Source organism: Carcharodon carcharias, chromosome 20 (genome assembly GCF_017639515.1).
Source record: "Carcharodon carcharias isolate sCarCar2 chromosome 20, sCarCar2.pri, whole genome shotgun sequence".
NCBI classification, from domain to species: domain Eukaryota; kingdom Metazoa; phylum Chordata; class Chondrichthyes; order Lamniformes; family Lamnidae; genus Carcharodon; species Carcharodon carcharias.
Genome location: NC_054486.1, coordinates 74,218,589 through 74,242,608, shown reverse-complemented (window position 1 = coordinate 74,242,608; position 24,020 = coordinate 74,218,589). Strand labels below are relative to the sequence as shown.

Genomic DNA, 24,020 nt, shown 5'->3' with positions numbered 1-24,020 from the left:
GAAGTGCTCAGTTTCTCTAGTATTCTCTCATAACTGAAGCCTTTCACCCAGTATCATTTTTAGTGAATCTCTTCTACACCCTCTATATGACCTTCAGTTGACCTTCATGTAGGGTGCTGCAAACTGATTATAATATTCTAGCAATTGTCTAACCAATGATTGCAGAAGGTTTGGTTACTTGCCTCTCCTCTGGCACAGCTTCCATTTCTGGACTTTGAAAAGTTGTGACTAGAATTTTTGCTTTCATCACTTTGACTACCTCAACATTTTAGAATGTCCCCCATCAAGTTTTTCTACCTTTTGAGTTCTGCTAACCTTTTGAGTATTATCTCTCTTTTATAATTATTTAGTCTAACGTCTTCAACTCATTGTCTCGTATGATTTTCTTCTTGCTGTCATACATCTCTGAGAGAACTGAGGCAATGTACTTTTTAACTATCTCCACCATTCTTTTTTCCTTCTTGAAGATGTACTTTTTAGTCTTCCATTTGTGTGACCATTTCTTTAACTATTAAAGTTTGTAAGTATTTTACTATTCCCACTGTGTTTACCTCCTTTGTGGGGGCAATTTTAATTTTCCTGCCTATCATAAGAAATCCCCGCAGCTGCTCCTTTAATTCTTCTGAAAGTCTGTCTATTTTAACCCATTCATGTTTCAATTTCCTCCAAAATCTGGTTGGTTCTATTTTTATCTTGCTGAAATATATTTTTCCCCAATCTTGTTTTTGTATAGTCATATCAATTTTTGAAATCAAAGCAATTTTTCTTGTACATAGGACAGGCCCATTATTCAACAATGAAAAGTCAAAAGAACAGTGCCCCTTTCCAGGGCTTTGCTTACTGTAGACTCAAAGCTGTGATAGCTTTCTTGACTCCATTTTGTAAAATATCAGACCTCGTTTTGCATGCACTTTTGTTTGGGAGCAACAACTTATGACTGTTCTTTCTCCCTGTTAAAGACAATGCATTTCTGTTCCTCTCCTAGTAGGAAAAGTTCTGAATTTCTTTAAATTAGTCATCCATTCTTGTTATCGCCTCTTTTTAATGATATGAGTGTGTTTCTGGAAAGGCCAGCATTTATTGCCTTTGGAGATGGTGGTAAGCTGCCATCTGGAGTCACTGCAGCTTGTTGTTGTGGTTTTTGATGCAGCATAATTGCTCAGTAGGCCATTTCAGAGGACAGTTAAAAGTTGACCGTTTTGCTGTGCGACTGAGTTACAAATAGGCTAGGGTCTCCTTCCCTAAAGGACATTTGTGAATCCATTGGTTTATTTTTACGATTATCTGGTAGTTTCATGGTTGCCGTTATTGATGGTAGCTTTTTATTCCAGATTGTTTAATTAACTGAATTTAAATATCCTAACTACATGGTGAGATTTGAACTCCCGTCTCTGGATTCTTGTTCTAGGTCACTGGATCAGTTGTCCACTAACATAACCACTTCTCTACCATGCCCGACATGTTTTGCTGCTCTGCCCCAGGGCAATTTTTTTTGATTCAATGCTAACTTTGTCCTTTGAGCTCTGATCTTTTTCACACTAATTGATATGTAATAAATATCCTCTTGTTTGCATGGGGAGAGATATTTGAGGAAAGGAAAGTTAATTTCCATTGCTGCTTGAAAGTGATCCTTGAGTTTGAAGAATTACTTGACTGTAGTTCCTCCTCACCACAATGAGTAAGCCATTTGAATTATGTATGCAGCCAGAATCTAAAATTTGCAAGTACCTCAAGTCAAAAAAAAAGACAATTGTTAAAATGACAGCTTGCAGTAACGTACACAAGAGAATTGATCAGTCTTAGCACAGCCTCACCATTGGCTGGAGGATGTAAGGTACAGCGATAATATGTTTACTTGGGTAGTTTTCATCCTAAATGTGAGTATAGAAATTTATAGGGGAAATATATAAGTTTAGAATGTGCAGCTTTTAAAATGGAGACTGAATTATATTTGTGCAAGCTTGTCTAACTCTGTCAACCGTGAACTGTGTCCCCCCCCCCGCCCCCCAGCTATCTGAAAGACTAGATTTTGCTGTGGAATTGAACTAATCCCTGTAATCCTTTATTTCTCTCCCCCCCCCGCCCCTCACTCCATTGGATGATTAGTGTACCCTAGTGTATATGGAGAATAAACTTCAAAGAACAAGACCATACCTCATTTTCAAAGTTGCTTTATTGAACAGATGGCTTGAGCTGCAGACTGCCTTGTGGGCAATGTTAATTTCATTCTCCGACTAAGATGCACTTTTGTACAGTGGAGCCTAGCACAGCAACTTTCACTTCCCTGGAATTGGGATGCCATGGCATCATGTAGGAACATTGAGAGCTAATAGTGAATTGTAAAAATTGCCATGCTACTTAGAATTGTAAACATTTTTATTTACTCGTTTTGATTGGAAGAACTGTTTATATTCTATTCTGCTTGACTTTTTTGAAGCAATATTTGGGCTGACTGCCCAAAAAGATATTTTTGTTGTAAACTTTCCATGCTAATTTTGATCACTTGTTTCATTCTGATATGTAAAGTATAGCTTCAAATATCAAATTAGCCTAATGCTGCAGATTGGACGTCCTGACCTTCTGATTAAGTACTAATAGATAACACTTGTGGATAGCAAACAAAATTATGTGTCTAATAAAACTTGAAATGCAGCTAAAAATCAAAAATAATTCTGTAATTGGTAAACGTTTACCAGAGCACAACGTTTGAAAATATAGGGTTTAGCTATGTCATATCCTAGCTGTAAATATACTTCATTTTATACAGAATAACAATGTAATAGGATGGCACCCAGGTTATGCACAATTGTCCAAAACCCATAGAATATGAAGTCTGCTCCTTGTTTGTTTTAAACCAAATGTCTGTAACCTAAATAATTTGGCACAAAAAAGCATTTTTGTGCATTTGGGAAAGTTAGGGGAGAGATTGTTTGGTTGAATTAGCCCTGTGCTGTTTCTAAAAGACAAGGATTGGCCCTGGCTAGCTTCCAATCAGTTTCAGTGTAACACATTAAATCATAAGACTTTAGTAAACAAATTTTGCAATACAGTATCACTTGTAAAGAGTTTGAAAATGGCAAAACTTGTTTTCATTTAATCTGCTAGTCCAATTTCACTGCTGTACATATGTTGATGTGTCTCGAGTTTGCGAGTGACAGAACTGTTCTTTATTCTGCCCACTATCTCATTCTGAACATGAGTATGTTCTCACTCAGTTGTGCCTTTCTGAATAGACAATACCTGCTGTTTCAACTGTTGAGATTTGACCAGCCAGCTGTAACTAGCTGACAGTGATTAGATGAAACAAACAAGTTATGAAAGAAAACCTTACATTTATAAAACACCTATCATGACCACATGAGGAAATACTTCAGAAGTGTAGCTGCTTTTGTAATACAGACAATTTGATCACTTCAAGGTCCCACAAACAACAATGTGATAATGACTGGATAATTTGTTTTTGCTGATGTTGATGGAGGGATATATTGGCCAGTGTACTGGGAGTAACTTCCCTGCTGCTCCTCAAAATTTTACATCCAGCTGAGAGGGCAGACCAGGCTCAGTTTAACCTCTTATCCAAAAAGGTAGCATAGCACTCTCTCAGTACTGCGCTATTACTGTACTGCTTTTGATTTATGTGCTCTAGTCCTGGAGTGGGACTTGAGCTCACAACCTATGGCTTCGAAGCAAGAGTGCTGCCAGCAGAGCTATTACTGACATGGGAATCTTTTCTAATTTAGGATTACAGTTGAGTGAGTAGACCGATTATAATTAGAAAGTTTGGTTACCCAAAAAGCTACCACTGAATGTAGTACATCTTACCAGTGAATGACCAAACTCTTAGGCCACTGTCCATGCAGATCTGCAATTATGACTGCCAATTTCAACATCTGTTCTGTTATTTGTCTTTCACTGTAGGATTTTGTTCCAACCCCCTCTTGCTTCAGCATACAATGTATTTAATTTTAATATCTTAAGGATTTTATTTTAACTCATTAAATGAATTTTCTATAGGCTTTAGGTATGCTTTTTTGGCACAAACACAATATTGAGAAGTCCTTGGCTGACCTTCCAAACTTCACACCATTTCCAGATGAGTGGACTGTGGAGGACCGGGTCCTCTTTGAACAAGCATTTAGTTTCCATGGGAAAACCTTCCACAGAATTCAGCAAATGGTAGGAAGAAATGAATTAATTAAAAACTTTTTTTTAATAAACTGAATGTATGACAATAGTTGTGAATTGCGCTTTGTAATTATATTTAGTTATGTCTGTTGGGCAGAGCATGTGTATTTCCTTCTGTGACCTTTACCTGCTGGAACTTTGTGGCCATGTTATGCTAAACATAAATGATCAGAACATTGATATAGTTCAAAACAAAAACAAAAAAACTGTGGATGCTGGAAATCCAAAACAAAAACAGAATTACCTGGAAAAACTCAGCAGGTCTGGCAGCATCGGCGGAGAAGAAAAGAGTTGACGTTTCGAGTCCTCATGACCCTTCGACAGAACTTGAGTTCGAGTCCAAGAAAGAGTTGAAATATAAGCTGGTTTAAGGTGTGTGTGGGGGGGGGGGAAGAGAGAGAGAGAGAGAAGTGGAGGGGGGGTGTGGTTGTAGGGACAAACAAGCAGTGATAGAAGCAGATCATCAAAAGACGTCAACAACAATAGAACAAAAGAACACATAGGTGTTAAAGTTGGTGATATTATCTAAATGAATGTGCTAATTAAGAATGGATGGTAGGGCACTCAAGGTATAGCTCTAGTGGGGGTGGGGAGAGCATAAAAGATTTTAAAATATTTAAAAATAATGGAAATAGGTGGGAAAAGAAAAATCTATATAATTTATTGGAAAAAAAAGGAAGGGGGAAACAGAAAAGGGGTGGGGATGGGGGAGGGAGCTCACGACCTAAAGTTGTTGAATTCAATATTCAGTCCAGAAGGCTGTAAAGTGCCGAGTCGGAAGATGAGGTGTTGTTCCTCCAGTTTGCGTTGGGCTTCACTGGAACAATGCAGCAAGCCAAGGACAGACATGTGGGCAAGAGAGCAGGGTGGAGTGTTAAAATGGCAAGCGACAGGGAGGTTTGGGTCATTCTTGCGGACAGACCGCAGGTGTTCTGCAAAGCGGTCGCCCAGTTTACGTTTGGTCTCTCCAATGTAGAGGAGACCACATTGGGAGCAATGAGTGCGGTAGACTAAGTTGGGGGAAATGCAAGTGAAATGCTGCTTCACTTGAAAGGAGTGTTTGGGTCCTTGGACGGTGAGGAGAGAGGAAGTGAAGGGGCAGGTGTTGCATCTTTTGCGTGGGCATGGGGTGGTGCCATAGGAGGGGTTTGAGGAGTAGGGGGTGATGGAGGAGTGGACCAGGGTGTCCCGGAGGGAGCGATCCCTACGGAATGCCGATAAGGGGGGTGAAGGGAAGATGTGTTTGGTGGTGGCATCATGCTGGAGTTGGCAGAAATGGCGGAGGATGATCCTTTGAATGCGGAGGCTGGTGGGGTGATAAGTGAGGACAAGGGGGACCCTATCATGTTTCTGGTAGGGAGGAGAAGGCGTGAGGGCGGATGCGTGGGAGATGGGCCGGACACGGTTGAGGGCCCTGTCAACGACCGTGGGTGGAAAACCTCGGTTACGGAAGAAGGAGGACATGTCAGAGGAACTGTTTTTGAAGGTGGCATCATCGGAACAGATGCGACGGAGGCGAAGGAACTGAGAGAATGAGAATGGGAAGCCGGGTGTGAGGAGCTGTAGTCGAGGTAGCTGTGGGAGTCGGTGGGTTTGTAATGGATATTGGTGGACAGTCTATCACCAGAGATTGAGATAGAGAGGTCAAGGAAGGGAAGGGAAGTGTCAGAGATGGACCACGTGAAAATGATAGAGGGGTGGAGATTGGAAGCAAAATTAATAAATTTTTCCAAGTCCCGACGAGAGCATGAAGCGGCACCGAAGTAATCATCGATGTACCGGAGAAAGAGTTGTGGAAGGGGGCCGGAGTAGGACTGGAACAAAGAATGTTCCACATACCCCATAAAGAGACAGGCATAGCTGGGGCCCATGCGGTATTGATATAGTTAAGCCTTTTGTGCAATTTTCCCTCATCCTTTAGTGCAGTGTACCTTCCCCATCGAGAGACTGAGTTTGAGACATGCAGATACCTGTTAAGCGGTGTTGTATAGCAGGACAGCACAGCAGAATCTGTTTTCTGCATTTCTTTGAAGTTCCCAGCCTACTGCATCACCAGGACACTATTAAATCATCAATAAATACATAGTCTAGTCAGGGTTCCCAACAAAATCCAGTGTGACTTGTTTGAAGTTATCGGATCCATTTTGAAAGCTTTTTAACGCAGTAAAATGGAAGCAAGATTTACTTTCCTGCACACTTAGCTTTTAGCATTCTTCAGTTCTGAATAAAGATCTCATGTGCTGAGGCTGATAATTTCAGCTATCAGAGAAAAGAGAGTCCTTGTATTAGTATCAGCATCCAGAGTCCACTTGTGAAAGTGTGCATCAGATAGGGCAGAGCTGGGGTTCTCTGTGATCACTCCTGCAGTTATAAGCCTACCAACAATCATTAATCTAGTATTGCGGGTGAAGACTAGTTGCTTGGATGAATTATTGGTGAATGCATGGCATCTGTTGAGCCACACCATAACGTGTTTTGGTTTTCAGGAGAAGAGGGAGTCTAGTGAAAATTGATTGAAGGCCTTTCATTTTGGAGCTCAAACTTCTGTCACCATCTGACAATGCAACAGCATTAACTGAAGCCTGCTCTCTGAAACCCAGGGAACATCCATTGCTTTAGAAAGAATAGGAGAGCATACACAGGACTGAACTGCCAAGATTGTGATCCTTTGAGTTTGGAACAGGCAGGCATTTAAATTTCAACAGATAAGAACACAAAACAAATTAAAGAATGACACAAACATAATCAATGCAATTGCTATATCTACATGCATATATATATGAAAGACATATAAATAGTTTAATTTGGACTTCTTGGTAGAAAATATGTTCAAATAAAAATGCAACTGTATTTTTCCAATACTTTAAATTTGTAATTTTATTGGGACTTTTTAATATTTGCTACTTAATATTTTGGAAAAAAGGAGTTTTAGGAAATATGTTTCTTTTAAAATACAACTTAAGTTGCACCTCCACATTAGTTGATTTTTTATTCTTGCCTATAATGTGACGATACTTTTTTTACTTTGAAGTATTCATCAGCAACTACAAAAGATAATGGACTTGGAGGAAACAATACATTTCAGATAGGGTATCTTCATATGGCCTACCTTTGCTGATGGCTTGAGTGGCAGGTTCTGTACATGAAGCTACCAGGTGTCATTGAGTGTTGTTTTCCGTGTTGAAGCCTATTGCCAAGTTGCTGTAGCACTGGTCATCGTGTTGGTGCATACAAGCCCACAGGAGGTGTCACCATTTTCCACTGTCTTCAGCTCATGACTCTGATGTACAACAATCAATGTTTAGGGTCTGCATGTCAACTTTCAAGCATCCTTCAAGTGGAGCTTAGGGCGCCCTGCTGGTAGTCTGGCCCCGCCTACCTCACTATACAAAAAAATCTTTGGATATGCGGTCATCATCCATCCTGCGAGCGTCTCTGAGTCAATGAAACCGCCTCAGATTGATGAGTTCCAACAAACTTCTCATGCTGACCAGGTCTAGGTGCAAATGTCCAGACTTTGGGTGACTTCATGATGCCTTGTGGCGATATCTGCCCTGAAAGGAGGTGTTGGTGACACACAGTTCATTCAGAGCACAAAGCTCAAGAAAGTCTTGTCCGTTATAGTTTATTTTGTTCACCCCATTACCAGCAAGACATGTTGGCCATGAATCTCACTCTTTCCTCAGACATACATTGAAGTCGCCCAGGATAAATAGCCACTTGCCATATGGAATATTCCTCAGAATGCCACCTAAGGAGTGGTAGAAACATTCTTTATCTAAGATGCTGGCATACAGAATTGGTGCGTGGACGCATATGATGCTGACTGCACCTCGAACAAATGATAGCTGCAGGGAGGTGAGGTGCTCAAAGGTTGCCACTGGCAACTCAACTAACTATCAGTTGGTTGTTCACTGCAAAGCCTACACCATGTTTAATTTGGTCTTCAATGTTCTTTCTATGCTGGTAGGAGATGTAATTAAGCTTACTAATAGAGCCTGTGTCAGCCAATCTGGTTTCTTGTAGAGCAGCAATGTTGGCCAAACTTGCGTAGCTCATGGTTAATCAGGGCTGTCTTTCGTATGCTTGCCGTGGAGTGTTGTTGTTCATGCCAGGGGACACAGTCCTCACGGTCCAGCTTCCAAGCTGAAAGGTTACATTTCTTTGTTTGCTGGTAGCTTTAGCATGGTTTTAGGAGGTGTAGACTTTCCCAGCATCTGTATCCCACTCTTGGTCTTGTAGGCTGGTATCTGGTTGCAGGAGTTGCCAAAAATGGTAAATTGAGGGAAACGTCAGCTGCCTAATGGGATTCCAATCCAGATTTTAAATTGGATTTACTCCCTTAGCCATTCACTCTTGCTGTTGATAATGTTGGAAGGCACCAATCCGCAGTGCTCAGATCGTCAGAGAGAGGAGCCAGGGAATGGTACATCCAGAGGACAAGATCACATCTATTTTGACGTATTGATGTTACTAAATTGTGCGGCATTTACAGATTAAAATAATGCATTTTAATATCCACCATGGCATTAGTTTATTTTCATAGAAATCCAAGTATTTTCATGTAGTGGGGTTTTGAGAAACCTAATAATGTTATGTCATAACTTTGATGTCCTGTTTGTTTCATTGAATGTTTTCTACCATTTGACTCAGTAGCAATATTCTTAACCATCTTCAGCTGCTTCATCAATGACCTTCCTTTCATCATAAGATCAGAAGTGGGGATGTGCGCTGATGATTGCACAATATTCGGCACCATTCGTGACTCCACAGATACTGAAAAAGTCCATGTCCAAATGCAGCAAGACTTGGACAATATCCAGGCTTGGGCTGACAAATGGCAAGTAACATTTGCGCCACACAAGTGCAAGGCAATGACCATCCCCAAAATGCCTTGACATTCAATGACGTTACTATCACTGAATCCCCCACAATCAACACCTTGGGGGTTACCATTGAGCAGAAACTGAAGTGGACCAACCATATCAATACTGTGGCTACAAGAACAGGTCAGAAGCTAGGAATCCTGTGGCTTGCAACTCACCGGCTGGCTCCCCAAAGCCTATCTACCATCTACAAGGCACAAGTCAGGATTGTGATGGAATACTGTCCACTTGCCTAGATGAATGTAGCTGCAACAACACTCAAAGCTTGGCCCCATCCAGGACAAAGTAACCCACTTGATTGGTATCCCATTCACAAACGTTCGCTCCCTCCACCACCAACGCACAGTGGCAGCAGTGTATACCATCTACAAGATGCACTGCAGGAAATCACCAAGCCTCCTTAGACAGCACCTTCCAAACCCAAAACCACTACCATCTGGAAGGACAAGGGCAGCAGACAAATGGGAACATCACCACCTGGAAGTTCCCCTCCTAAGCCACTCACCATCCTGACTTGGAAATATATCTCAACTTCTTCAGTGTTGCTGGGTCAAAATCCTGGAACCTCCTCCCTAACAGCACTGTGGGTCTACCTACACCACATGGACTGCAGCGGTTCAAGACAACAGCTCACCACCTCCTTCTCAAGGGCATTTAGGGATGGGCAATAAATGCTGGCCTAGTCAGCGATGCCCACACCCCATGAATGAATGAATAAAAAGGAATTGGACCAGCCAGATCGATAGTAAATTACTGCAGATTACCGAATGGATGTTTTTCACGAGACCTTTAAAAGCCTGAACTTTTTTTTAAAAAAAGTATTGATTGATGGCTAATAGGCTGAGTAGAAGTTAAAGATAACTGGTAGAGTGAGACTATTTATAGGGATTCAGTAAATGATCTGATTATTTTCATCTTTTACGTGATAAAACTGTTGCAAGGCAGATTCACTTTTTTTACTTATTGGGAAGCGTTCTGAAGATATGTCATATTGGACTAGAAATGTTAACTGTTTCTCTCTCCACAGTTGCTGCCAGACCTGCTGAGTTTTTCCAGCACTTTCTATTTTTATTATACTTTTTATATTTACTAGTTTGATTGTAACACTGAAGTGTAAGCTCCAGCTTCTGAATGCAGATATCTACATCTGTATGCGTCTATGTACATCTTAATTAAAATTTTCAAACTCTGATGTATGGCTTGCTTTACACAATATAAGGATCAAGCTGTAGTGGAACAGTGTTATTTTTCATTGACCTTTCTAAGCCTTCCATTTTGTGATAAAGTCCTGCCAATGTAGTTAGTCAATTATCTCTCAGATGACATAAGTACATGATTATGGAATCTTTTTAATATATAAAAAAAAATCAGTGATTTGTTTAAAATTGTCTTACAATAAATCTGTTTGGGCAAATACTTGTTTAAATGGAGGGCACTTTTTGGAAACATTTTCAAATGCAGGGATGAGGTCTTCATTGCACAGAATGTGCTACAATCTAATCTCAACTCTACTTGTCTTCCATACTAGTAATTTTTCTGCTGAACCTTTTTGAAGGTCGTGTCCATGTTGGGACACCAACAATCCTATGGTACACTCATACAAAAGGCAGTTCTTTTCATCCATGATCATGGACAGTTAGTGTTGATGGCTAATTTGACACTGGGAGCCAAATGCTTAACTTATGTGCAATTTTCAGATGTCACTGGAGAGAAACTTTGGTTATCTTAGCCACAGCCCTTCACCAAGTGCAGGAGTACCAGGACTAATCGCAATACTCCTGCGGCTGCCCTGGTTGAGACCAACTAAATTAGCACAAACTAGGAATTGTACCTAAGATTCTTCTGGGTGCCTGGCTCAGTAGTGCAGCTAAAGGTAATGTGTTTGCCTGTTGAGCTGTTGGGTCACTTTCATGTGTATTTTTACAGGGCTATGTAGAATTCTACAAGAGCATAAAAAAATATGAGCAGGAGTGGGCGATATGGCCCCTCAAACCTTCAGTATTATTATTCCTGTCCTATCCCCATATCCCTTTTATTACATTAATGCCCAAAAATCTATCATTCAGTCTTGAACATACTTGACTTACTTAAGTCTTTTTGCTTGATTAAAATCACAACTGAGGTAGGTGCATTGACTGGATTTTTGAGATTTGATTGCATTTCACAAAATCTTGTTAACCATGTATGTCTCTGCAGTTGCCTGACAAATCCATAGCTAGCCTGGTAAAGTTCTATTACTCATGGAAGAAGACACGGACCAAGACCAGTGTAATGGATCGTCATGCTCGTAAACAGATGAAAAGGGATAAGGAAGGGAGGTAAGTAAATGTATACCAGCTCAGCTGGTTAGCATGAGCTGCTGGAGGCAATGAATCATACAGTAACTATTCTCTTGATGTAAAGCATTGGAATAAATAAATGCTTTACAATGTTGTTGTGTGAATGACCAATTTTTAATTCCATTTTAAAAATAGCTGCCAATAAAGAAGTGAGTTTGCTTTCTTAATGAAATATATGTAACCTACAAAATAGGTCTTAGGGTAAGTGGGTGGAGCTGGTCAATTTATAACTGAGTAACATATATCTAAAGTGTGAAATGGCTAACCTGCCCTTTAAAGTTCAAAGTTCTTCTCTCCAAAAATGTAATTTTCTATAATCATTCCTACATGGATGACTTTTTTTGCTTTTTAAGGTTGGCTTTCATTTATTTACTTGTTTACTATTTTTCTGTTAAGAGTTCTGAAAGTAATAGTTTCCAAAATTGTGATAGTTTGCGAAATGATTTCAATTTCTCGTCACGGCAGTTGCCAGTGTAAGTTAAATGTCCAAATACCATTAATTCAAAGCTTTTTTTTGGCAAGGGAGAATGTAATAGTTCAAATTAAACAATTTTAATGGGGTTAAAAAACACTATTTGGGCACTAACCATAAGACGTTAGAACAACTATTAAAGTGCACTGACTGCTGCGCTTGAGGTGCTCAAGTTTTGATTATAACATTCAGCCATTTTGCAAAATACAGCAATCTGATTTGATTCCTGTTGATTGCATTCATTACCAGTGTTTAATGCAAAAATAAATTCCATTGGAGCATCCAAGTTTTAAGCCATTTCCTCAGTTGTCATATAGCTTATGGCCATTGTCATGAGGATGGGTCCCTCTACCTCCAGCATGCTGGAACCAACTGTTTTGAGCTTCATCTTTAATCTCACCAAGCATCATTATCTTCCATTCTAGCATCAGTATCTGAATGTCGAGACTTCCTTGTGAATGCTGGCAAACAACAGAGAATAAATACTCAAGAGTTTTGCTCCTTCAGAATTTTCTATTGGTGCTCATGCAAGATCCTCAATAATTAGATCCTGCTGCTACCTCTGCCAGCAGGTTGAATTAGTAGTGCCTAAAGAAAGTTGGCAGTGTATTTTACTTCAACATGCAGGTATTCATGAGGGCTCAGCAGTTGTCAACTATCGTGGTGATTTTTCTGTTTTGTGATGCCATGCTTTGATCAAACTTATGCATTCTCTCCTAGTCATCCGCGTTTTTGATTTTTTTTAAGGTTACAGTCAGAATAAGAACACTACATTGCGTAATTCTCAATTACCAGCAGCTTTTTTTTTTCTTTGCAGTTGTTCTACTAATGTAGGCCATGAGGATAATTTTACTGTTTAGCTTTTTTCTCCCCATAATGTTTTTATTCATGAAAGCTAGCATTCTCCTTGGTTGAAAATGTAATGGGGAATAGCTTTATCAGTGTTAAATAAGTTTGACTGATAGGGTAGCATTTCAGAAATTTTATCACTCACTCAGTTGTCAATGCTTTTTGTCAGAACATTATTTGCTTCCTTGTGTGTTAATGTTATGACCATAGTAATAATTGCTATTCAAAGCAAATCAAGAGGGAAACTTGGTTTATGGGCCGTACCCTTTTTTTTGTATTCCGAAAGCGAGATGAAGTCGTACTGATCTCAGCAGCAAGAAATCCAGTGACATTTCTGGGATTTTAAAAATTAAAAGTAAAAGTTTTATTAACAAGAATAAAAGAAAACTTAAGCACACAAGATTACAGTTGCACAATTAAGGTTTCTCTTACAGCACATTTCCCCCAAAAATACAATCTCCCCACAAGTAAATACCTATCAGGCAACACTCCCTTGTAGATGCTTAACTATTAAATTCCAGTAATATCATCCAAGGCAAACCGCTAAAGCTTCAATAAAGGCATACCAGATGACCTGTAACACTTCCACTCTGCTGTAAAAATCCAAACTTCAGAATAAAACTTTTTTTTCTAGCACAAGACTTTTCTGGCTTGACTAGGTGATTAATTCAAACTGCATCCTTCCTCAGCCCACAGCTCCAGCTGCTACACTTCACCAACTTCAGCCACAGTTCAACAGCTCAAACGGCTACATCTCACAGCTCCAGCTCAACACCAGCTTAGCTCTAGCCACTGCAGCTCAAACAGCTCCAGCTATGCTAAGCTTTCCACAGTAACTCTAAAATATCTTTTTTTCTCCCTTTCAGGTTCCACTGTTCTCACAGTTCTTTGAAACTTAAATCCTTCTTTTATGTTTCAGCCTTGTCTTTGCTTCCAGGTCAATAAAATATTTTTTAAAAAACCTTCTATTTACCTATGGAACTCCTGCAAAATGCAAACATGTTTCTTGTCAATCCTGACTTCCTTTTGATATTCAAACAAACTCTCAACTTAGCTAAAAATGCAAATATTAAACCTAACCTATTCACTTGTACCTCAGACCTAACACCTCTATCCTTCTCATACTTCAAACCCTCCAGGCAACCTGCATCCTATTAATCTCTGCTCAATTTAATTAAATCATGTACACAGACGCACACAGCCTTTTTCATAGAAAAGCACAATATTCCTCAAATATTTTTCTGTTTTTAAAATAGCATCCACTTTCACAATCGATCTAGAATTTGTTTGGTAGTTTCTGATGATGTTGACCTAAAATTGAATAACAAGACCCATTTCAAGTTTTTAGCATATTTACTGCTTCCAGTAAGGTAGCCAAGAAAGGTGTGCCCCACTGGCCTAAATAAATAGGGTTTGAATCTGAACTGAATAGCAGAATTCACTGAAAAGGACTAATTTGTTTGGGAAATGCATATTCAAATTAATAGAGTGCCAGTTATTTGAGGAATAGATATGATCGGCTAAATGGCCTATTTCCAGTTCCTATGTTTGTTCGAACTAAACATAAACTGTCCATGTATTTTGAGTGTGATTTATTTTTGCATAGTTTAATTTGAGTTAACGTAACCTTAAGTTTATATTAAAGAGCGAACTTATACTTGTGTATATGGAATTGAAAATTGTATGGTTTTCTTTGAAACAACTTTTCATTTGTAAAGGTTTTCTTGCAATTTTTCTGTTTAAGGCAGTTGTGTAATGTGGGTCTGCTAAGTATTGTCTTTACATAGTAACTTGCCCAGTTTGGTGATTCATCTGCAAGTCTTGTTTCTTTTTGCAGTGGTGATGAGATTGAAGAATCCAATGCAAATACAACCAATATTGTTGACAGCGAAATTGAGCCAAGCAAAGAGGCAAAAAAAGAGGTGAGATGGCTTCATTTTTCACTTTCAAATGAACTGTACACTTGACAGAAATACTATTACAGAAAACCAGTGAAGGTAGATGAAAATAGATTTTAGGCACGAGTTTCCAATTTTTACCAAAATACCAAATGCAGAACTACGTAAATTAATGTTATTGTGGATTATAAAATCTGAATGAATGACCTTATTTGTGTAATTTCTGTTTATAATCTGAATCAATTCCTAATGCAAGAAAACTCCACATATATTTGAGTTGGAGGTCCAATTTACACTTCTAACTGCTGTTTTTCAGAATTTATCCCAGATATCCCTCACACCAATAAGTGATGACTCATTTACGCTGCCTTCACAGCATTACTATCCAATTACAAAGTTACAATTTTGGCTGCATGTCCAAATTGTACTCGTTAGTTGCACATCTAAGCTTCTGACTCTATATTGTTTGTATCTGATTAGAAATACAGTTGTATTTTTCTTTCTTTATATTTGGTCGTGCTTATATGTTGTCTTTCTTTATTGAAAGCAGCTTTTAATGAGTGTGCTATTGTTAACTTTGGTTTCTGCTTTGGATTTGCCCTTGGCCACCAGTGCAAATATGGCTAAGATGGCAAAAGGAAATGATACAGGATAAAGCAGTTTGTTCAGTGAGTTTGCCCGGATTAACTACTTGGCATTTATTAAGACGAGGAGAAGGTAGTAGTTTTAAAAAAAAAGCACGTACCCTCATTGTGAAAGTATCACTTACTCAAACGTACCTATAAATTTGAACAAAATATACTTAGAATTGTGAACAAAATGTGTCAGGGAACTGGCCATATCAGAAATCTAGTGATTTCCCAAATGCCTCTTGAATAAGTTCATAGTGCTATATTATGTTCTCCTCCCTGTTCCCCTTTTCTATTCCAAAGAATCTCTCATGTTGGGGAGCCAGTACACCCCTGCTTGACATTAACATTTCACTGGCATTCAGACTTGTATACAGGTGTATATTTTGGTTAGGTCCTTGATGATGATCCACAGTGGGCAATCTTTTCTCATTATAATGACTTTGCAGCAGCTTTTGTACTTAAAAATAAATGCATCATTCTGTACTGGACATGGGTTAAGGAATTATGTACAACCTATACCAATGTTTAAAGTTGTATAAATGGAACATGTAAGGAAATGGTCAGATCTAAATGATGTTTATATCTGATTGTGTTGAAGCCTTTTTGAAGGTAAGGATTCAGATCCTGGATCGTGCAAAGTACCACCGGTACGAATAACACTAGTGATGATCAAAGTCATCCCTAACACTAGTTATCTACACTTGGTGACTAAGAGTGCTGCAAGCCTGGTGATTCCATAAATAATACATTTCAAGAGGAATTGGTCAGTTAGTTGAAGAGTTGAGGAGCTTAAGAGTTACAAAAAAGTGGAACTGGGGGACTAAGCATTGCTCTTTCAAGAAGCCAGCACAGGCACAACTGAATTAATGGTTTCTACCTGTGCTGTAAGGTTCTATGAGTTTACACCTGGCAACTTTAATGTGTACCCTTTTATCTAACAGCAGGGATCTCAAACTGTGAAAAGTGTCCCACCCAAGAAAGAGACACGTACTGTCCAAGGAAAGCAAAGAATAAGTCAGAAGCCTCCAAGAGGGATGTTCCTGATTCAAGAGGATCTTGATGCATTGTCCACAAGTTCTGGTGCTGCTAGCACTGTTCTCAGACAGCTTGATATGGAGTTGGTCTCACTTAAACGTCAAGTAAGCTCTGCAGCTTGTTCATTTCAGTTACATTCAGCAGCATTCCTTTCTAGTTGCTTTTTGGAAGTTTTTGTAAGAAAACTTACTTGGTTTTCTGCTATACTTCACATAGTACCGTGCATGCAATATTAGAAATGCAGCTGTCTGTCAGCTAGGATCTTTCCTCTCCTGGCTATTAAACTGGACCTTAATGCACAATACCTGCAATATCATTTGTGCATATCATTGTGATACTTCATGATTTCTATGCTTGCTTTTCCTAACAAGACTACAAGTTTAAATGAACAAACAAACATGCAGAAAATGGGTGAAATATTTAGGAATAGCCAGATCATGGTTGTGAACTGTTCTTGACTTGATTAGTTGTTAATAACTATTAACTTGCATATCAATTCCAGATGAAAGATCCTTAAATAAAAAAGAGACCCCCTCGTAGCTTCTGCACTTGTCTGATTCGAGGCTGGAATGAGACAAATTAATATATAAACAATGATTGCTTTCTCAAATGCTGTCTGTGAATTTTAAAAAGGTGAATCTGGTAGAACTGTAAATTAAATGCTGAGCTAGTTCCATGCATGGATTGTTTTATAAAATTAGATTTATGCTAATTATTTCTGATTTAGTTTATGCAAGAAATAGCTTCTGCTGCAGAAGTGTTTGACTTTATTGTCTTTTTGACACCAATATTTATAAAAAATGCTTTTACACAATATGCTTCCCTGCAAAATGTGATTGCAATGACCACAAGAATCGCAATTGGTACAGTGCAGGAGGAGGTCATTTGGCCTAGCGTGTCTGCACTGACTCTCTGAATGAGCAATTCACTTAGTGCCATTCTCCCACCTTCTCTCCATAACCCTGCACATTCTTCCTCTTCAAATAACTGTCTAATTCTCTTTGGAATGCCTCAATTGAACCTGCCTCCATCACACTCTCAGGCAGTGCATTCCAGACCTTAACCACTTGCTGCGTGAAAGAGTTTTTTCTCAGATCGCTTTTGCTTCTTTCGCAAATTGCTTCAAACCTGTGCCTGCTCATTCTTGATCTTTTCATGAGTGGGAACAGTTTCTCCCTATCTACTCTGTCGAGACCCCTCATGATTTTGAATAGCTCTATAAAATCTCCTCTCAGCCTTCTTTCCTCCAAGGAAAACAGTCCGAATTTCTTCAGTCTGTCTCCATACCTGAATTCCCTCATCCTGGAACCATTCACGTGAATCTTTTCTGCACTCCAATACCCTCATATCTTTCGTATAAAGTTGGACACAGTACTCAGCTGAGGCTGAATAGTATCTTATACAAGTTCAACATAACCTCCTTGCTCTTGTACTCTATGCCCCTAATAATAAAGCCAAGAATACTGTGTGCTTTTTAAACCACTGTTATCAACCTGCTCTGCCACCTTCAGTGACATGCACATATACGCCCAGGTCCCTCTGCTCCTGCATCCTCTTTAAATTTGTACCCTTTGTTTTATGATGTCCCCATGTTCTTTGTACCAAAATGAATCAGTTCAATGTAAAGAAATGTGAACTTCATCTGCTCCCTGTCTGCCTATCCCATCAATTTGTCTGTTCTTTTGAAGTTCTATACTTTTCCCCTCACAGTTCACGATGGTGGCAAATTTTAAGGAAGAGGCAGGGTCCCAATGCTAACCCTTGGGGAACTCCACTGCAAACCTTCCTTGAGCTTGAAAGCATCCATTAATCACTTGTTATTTACAGTCACTCAACCAATTTCATATCCATGTTCCAACTTTCCCTTTTATTCCATGAGCGATAACTTTTCTCACAAGTCTGGTGTGTGGCATTGTATCACAAGACTTTTGAAACTCTGTGTACACCACATCAACTGCATCACAACCTTTAATATTACCTCTTTTAAAAAAAAACTCCAAGTTAGTTAACATCATTTTCCTTTGGGAAATCCACGCTGGCTTTACTAATTAACCCATATTTGTCCATGTGACTTAATTTTGTCCTGAATTATTGTTTCTAGAAGTTAACCTCCACCGAGGTTAAACTGACTGGCCTGTAGTTGCTGGCCTTATCTTTACACCCTTTTTTGAACAAGGGTGCAACATTTGCAATTCTCTAGTCCTCCAGCACCACCCCTGAGTCCAAGAAAGATTGAAAATTATGGCCAGTACCTCTACAATTTTCACTCTCCCTTCCCTCGCTATCATTGGATGCACCTCATCTGATCCTGGTACCATTTCAATTCTTTAAGTATAGATAGCCTCTCCAATACCACCACCTTACCGATTTTAAGCCCTTCTAGTGTTTGAATTACCTCCTGTTTCACCATGGCCTGGGTAGCACCTTCTTCCTTGGTAAAGTCAGATGCAAATTATTCATTTAATATTTCAGATATGCCTTCTGCCTCCATGCATAATTTCCCTTTAATTTTTGCACACTCTGTAATTTCCTTATACATTTGTTCTACATCCTTCCCACTAGTTGGTGGCCTATAGACTACACCGAGTAACCTAATCGCCCTTTTTTTGTTCCTTGGCTCAAGCCAAATAGATTCTGTCTTTAACCACTCTAGGGCATCCTCCTTCTCCAGCACTGCACCTCTCACCCTTTTCTACCTTTCCTATCATTCCAGAACACCTTGTATCCAGGAATATTTAGCACCCAGTTCTGCCCTTCTTTGAGCCAGGTCTCTCTTATGGCCACGACATCATATTTCCACATGGCCATCTGCACCTATAACTCGCCAATCTTATTTGCCACATTCAGTGCATTCACATACATGCGCAGTAACCCTGATTTAGACTTTATTACATTCTCCCTTACTCTGACCCCATCTATTAACCTGCTATTCCCTATTCTAGTGCTATCTAACTCTCCCAGTATACTGTGCAAACTGGTTTGCTCTCTGATAATGTTGTCTGGTTCCCACACCCCTGCCAAGTTAGTTTAAACCCTCCTAATGATGTGAATTCAAACCCAACCTAATGATGTGAAATGACATGTAAACTTCATGAATTAAAGAGCAGAAATATTTAACAGCAACCTTTTTCTTGCCCTTCTGCAGTGCAGTCAAACAAGGAAAAGGTGATTTGCAACTAGACCAAAATTCTGCACAGGACAGAACATGCCGAACATCAGTCTCTAGAGGTGTCAGTCACTTCCATGAGCAATCTTGCATATCTTTGGTTCTTTGACTCTACATGCCCTGTACTTACTCTCTTGGATTCTGCATTGTACAATTGTAACAATGGAACTCCTGCCCCCCATGTGACCTGAAATATCAATATCTCTGACATGTATTTCTTCAATCTCTGAGGCGAGACTTATGTTGAATCGTTCAGCTACTTTATTTCAAGGTTAGGTGAATATACAGAGCAATAGTTATGATCAGGTTCACTTGGTCAGTTAGTACATGTTAGTGTAACAACATAAAATAATGTACACATCATACTACCCTGCTTCAGTGGGTCACTTTGTTTGACTTAAACAGACAGCTCTGAATATTACTTTTGAGTGTTGTTTTTCTGGAACTTTACTGCTTCAACTGTAGCTTCTATTGCAAAGGCTTTTTAGGTACCTTACCTTCTTTTAAATGCCTGAATATCTAATCATGAGACCAAAAACTTTTTAATTCAGTGGGTGTGAGGTATTCATCAATTATGGAAACAAGCCACCAAATTGCTTATTTCCTCAGATTGTAATTAATATTAAGTCAAGTTCATGATGTTATTTCAGATCTTTTTTTAAAAATTGTTGTACAGTAAAAATACATTTAAAGTAACTGTTTCCTAAATTTGTTCATTAAAAAAATGGTCAAAAATCATGAAGCACGTGCAGCCCATTAAGCTGTCTGTGTTGATGTCCAGTGTAAACTGAGTTCATAGAATGAAAAAGCACAGAGGAGGCCATTTGACTGATCATGCCTGTGCTGTCAGATAGGAGAGAATTATGTCTGCTATCATCCATGCCCTGGAATTAGAGGAAAAAAAATAGCTACTGTTCATACCACTGATGTACCATCCAGCAAACTCTGCATAAAAGTGTTTGTGTGTGATGTCAGTCAAGAGCAACAGAGTCACCTTTAGCTCTGAGAACCCTAAAATCGAATGGCCTGCCAACATTCTCTGTTTAGGCTTACACATGAAGAATGATATGGTGCCATAGAGTGCAAGATATCCTTAGAAATGTACACCAGCAAGGAGTTAATGGTTTCAGAATATAAGGAGGGGAGAAAATAGTCATGCTTTATCTGTCTCCTGCTAATGGGAGAATAAATTCTGTGGCAGGGTTTAAAATATATAAATTAAATCTCTTAGTCTGTCTTTGACAGTTTCATCAGTGACTCTATGTTTACTGGGTCATTAAAATCTAATATTCTAGATCCAAAATGTGAAACAGATAAATGGTGCTCTCAAACAAAAATTAGACGGTGGGATAGAGGAATTCAAGCCACCTGAGGTAAGGAACTATTCACCTTAATAAATAAAATTGGGGTATGATATATATTGTCTTTGGTGTCTGTGCCTGCCCAACACACTGTGACATTTAAATAATAGTACAGTCCATTTTTTAGTCCATATTATCCATGCACCTTAAGATTACAGGGTGGGTTGATGGCACTTTTGAACATACAAATAGGCAGTGCCACATATTGTATAAAATCCCATGACTTCTGCATTGTTTCAGTTAATATTATCCTGTTACAGATTTTTTTCTTGTCACAACTTTTGGGACAAAGTTTCATGACTACTTCAGATAAGCTAGTTCTGCCAGTGATACTTATGCCAAGATTGGCCAGTATCCTGGACCTATATGGTGATCACTGGTGAACAGTGTATTGTAAAGCAATCCTTTAGAGTGCTTTTCCATAATTGACAGCAGTGACAGTAGTAACAGCTGTGCACTTCATAGGATGATGCATTCATCTGCAAGTTAACTATGCTCAGGGCAAGTCTGCAAAAGAGTAATCCACCTCTTTGGCTGTAAGTTTTTTTTTTAAACTTAGGAAGTCAAGCTATTCATGTTAGTTTTATCTTTCAAAATAATTGAACCGTGGCAACTACTTGCACTTGTATAGTGGTTTAAACTTGGAATAGTACCCAAGCATACACATTTCAACCACCCTTTTTGTGAAAGTGCTTCCTGCTTTTGCTCCTTAATGGCCAAACTCTAATTCTTTTAACATTTTAAACACCTTGATCAAATCTACTGTACTCGAGAAAATGAGCCAAATTTATGCAACCTGTTCTCATCATTTAACCCTCTAAACCTGGCAGTATGGTGCTGAATGTGCGTGGCACCTGCTCTAAGGTCAGTCTATCCTTTCGGAGGTGCGCCACCTAAAACTGAATACAGCCTTTCAGATAGGGCCTGACCAAGGCACTATTGCAATTGAAGCATAATATTCTCCCCTTGGTGTTCCAGCCCCATTGTGATAAAGGCCAATTTGATTACTTTTTGCCTCTGTTTATAGGCATTTACTGATTTGCATATCTAGATACCTAAACCTCTTTGCTCCTCCACAGATCCTGGCGCTTCACCATTTAGAAAATACTGATTTATTTATCTTTAGTCAAAATGGATGTCCTGACACTAGCCCGTATTGAACTCTTATTTGCCGTGGTTTTGCCCACTCACTGTAATCTGCGTATACCCATTTTGTAACTTGTTACTCTTTTTCTGCACCGCTTGCTGTTCCTCCTAAACTAGTGTCATCTGCAAACTGTCTAATCCTTCATCCAAGTCATTGCTAAATATGGTGAAAAGTTGAGCTCCCGGAACTGATCCCTGGGGAACACCACTTGTTCCATCCCACCAATCTGTCTCCTAGTTCCCTATCTGTTTCCAATCCAAATCTACCTTAGTAGACAACCTCCTATTTTATGTGCTTTCATTTATGATGATCTCTTGTGTGGAACTTTATTGAATGCTTTATGGAAGTGTAGATAAATAACATCCCATAGGAATATACTTTTGGAAGAGGAGGAGGGGTTAGTCGATTTAGATTAACTCCTGGTAGAAATGAGCTGTCACAGTGATAAAAGTCCAGGAGTTTTACAAAATATAGAAGTAGAAGAGACTGTGTAGAACCTGTCGGAAACTTAGTTTTTTCATATTTATGCTCAGCATGTTTTTTTCATCAGAATATCAAGTTTAGGCTAGACTGGTGTGGGGAAATGCACATAATTTGAAGAAATGAGAGGACCTTACTAGGTAGTTAATTTATTTTGCAACATCTCAATTAATATATCATCACCCACTTAATAAGGTATGTTGCAGTGTATTTATGGGTTAATGTTGACCAGTTTACAGATTTACAGTAAGTAAAAATTGTTCAAAATATGCTGTTGTATTTTAAAACAAATGGCTGATGAAGTATTTTGCTTTAGTATCCTTTTATTTTGGAATCAAAAGATTGCAGGTTCCATCCCCAGTTCACTCTAACTCAAATGCAGGCTAATACTTGAGTGCAGTACTGAATAAGTTTTTCATTTTCAAATCTTCTGTCTTTTCAGCTGAGATATTAAAACAGGACCCTGGCAAGATTCCTTGTTTAGGTGGACTTAAAAGATCTTGTAATATGTAAATGAGAGCAAAATGTTCTTGTACTGTACTGGCCAACTTTTATGCCTCAACCATCATCACCAAAATAAACTAACTGGTCCTTTATCTTGCTTGTTGTTTGTGGTATATTGCTGCACTCAAATTATTCTGTTACATTTGCCAACAAAATAACAGTGATTATCCTTTAAAAGTAAGTAATTGATTGAAGAGCACTTTTGGGAGACTAAATTCAGGTTTGTTCTTTAGGCAAATCAGAAAATTAACGCTCGTTGGACAACTGAAGAGCAACTACTGGCTGTGCAGGGTGAGTAACTATCCCACTTGGGTTTATTTTTCAGCTTGAAAAGAAAACGTAAAAATGGTGGTTAAAATGCAGTAACTTTTTTGTTGATCGTAGGATTTTTTTTCCCCCACAGCAATAAGAAAATATGGCCGGGATTTTCAAGCCATTTCAGATGTAATTGGCAATAAGACAGTAGTACAAGTGAAGAACTTTTTTGTGAATTATCGCCGTCGTTTCAACCTTGAAGAAGTTCTGCAGGAGTGGGAAGCAGAACATGGTAGCAGAGAAGAAAATGGAAGCATTGCTGATAAACCCCAAAAGTCTCCAGATATTGCTACTAAACTTTCTGAGGAGGAGGAAGAGGCAAGTCTCCATCCTTTGCCTTAAGCATTGTTTATTAGACTTTAAAAAGCAACTATGCAGTGAAGAATAACAGGTTATTTTTCTGCTTGGGTTTCCTTTTCCTACTTGGAGCACAAGCATTTAAAAAAAAAGTTGATTTAAGAGAATAGAATAATGTGATAGCACACTCAGTGGCAAAAATCTTTGTCAAATTTTACTGGCATTATTTTATTAATACAAACTAAATACTAAACCAGTATTGGCAAGGGCTTGGGCACCAGTATATAGAAGTAGAAAAGAGGAATTTTTAAATTCATTCATGGGAAGTGGGCATCATTAGCTGGGCCAGCATTTATTGCCTATCCCTAACTGCTCTTGAGAAGGTACATAAAGGAGTGAGTGTTGGATAGTCTTAGAGAATAGAGTAGTACCATATTAGATAGGAGCAGACTAA

At 38.9% G+C, this 24,020-nt stretch overlaps 1 protein-coding gene across 4 annotated transcripts in view; it reads left to right on the top strand.

The window, feature by feature from the left end:
* Positions 1-24,020, top strand: part of rcor1 (REST corepressor 1) — a 151,133-nt gene that overhangs the window by 114,146 nt on the left and 12,967 nt on the right. For 2 of the 4 annotated variants that reach the window (XM_041214396.1, XM_041214392.1), the window contains 7 exons: positions 4,015-4,176; positions 11,268-11,389; positions 14,569-14,653; positions 16,203-16,400; positions 20,758-20,835; positions 23,188-23,245; positions 23,358-23,587. In XM_041214396.1, the coding sequence (XP_041070330.1) occupies positions 4,015-4,176; positions 11,268-11,389; positions 14,569-14,653; positions 16,203-16,400; positions 20,758-20,835; positions 23,188-23,245; positions 23,358-23,587 (933 nt within the window). The remainder of the gene's footprint in view (positions 1-4,014; positions 4,177-11,267; positions 11,390-14,568; positions 14,654-16,202; positions 16,401-20,757; positions 20,836-23,187; positions 23,246-23,357; positions 23,588-24,020) is intronic. The other 2 variants (XM_041214393.1, XM_041214394.1) reach the window with 2 other exon arrangements.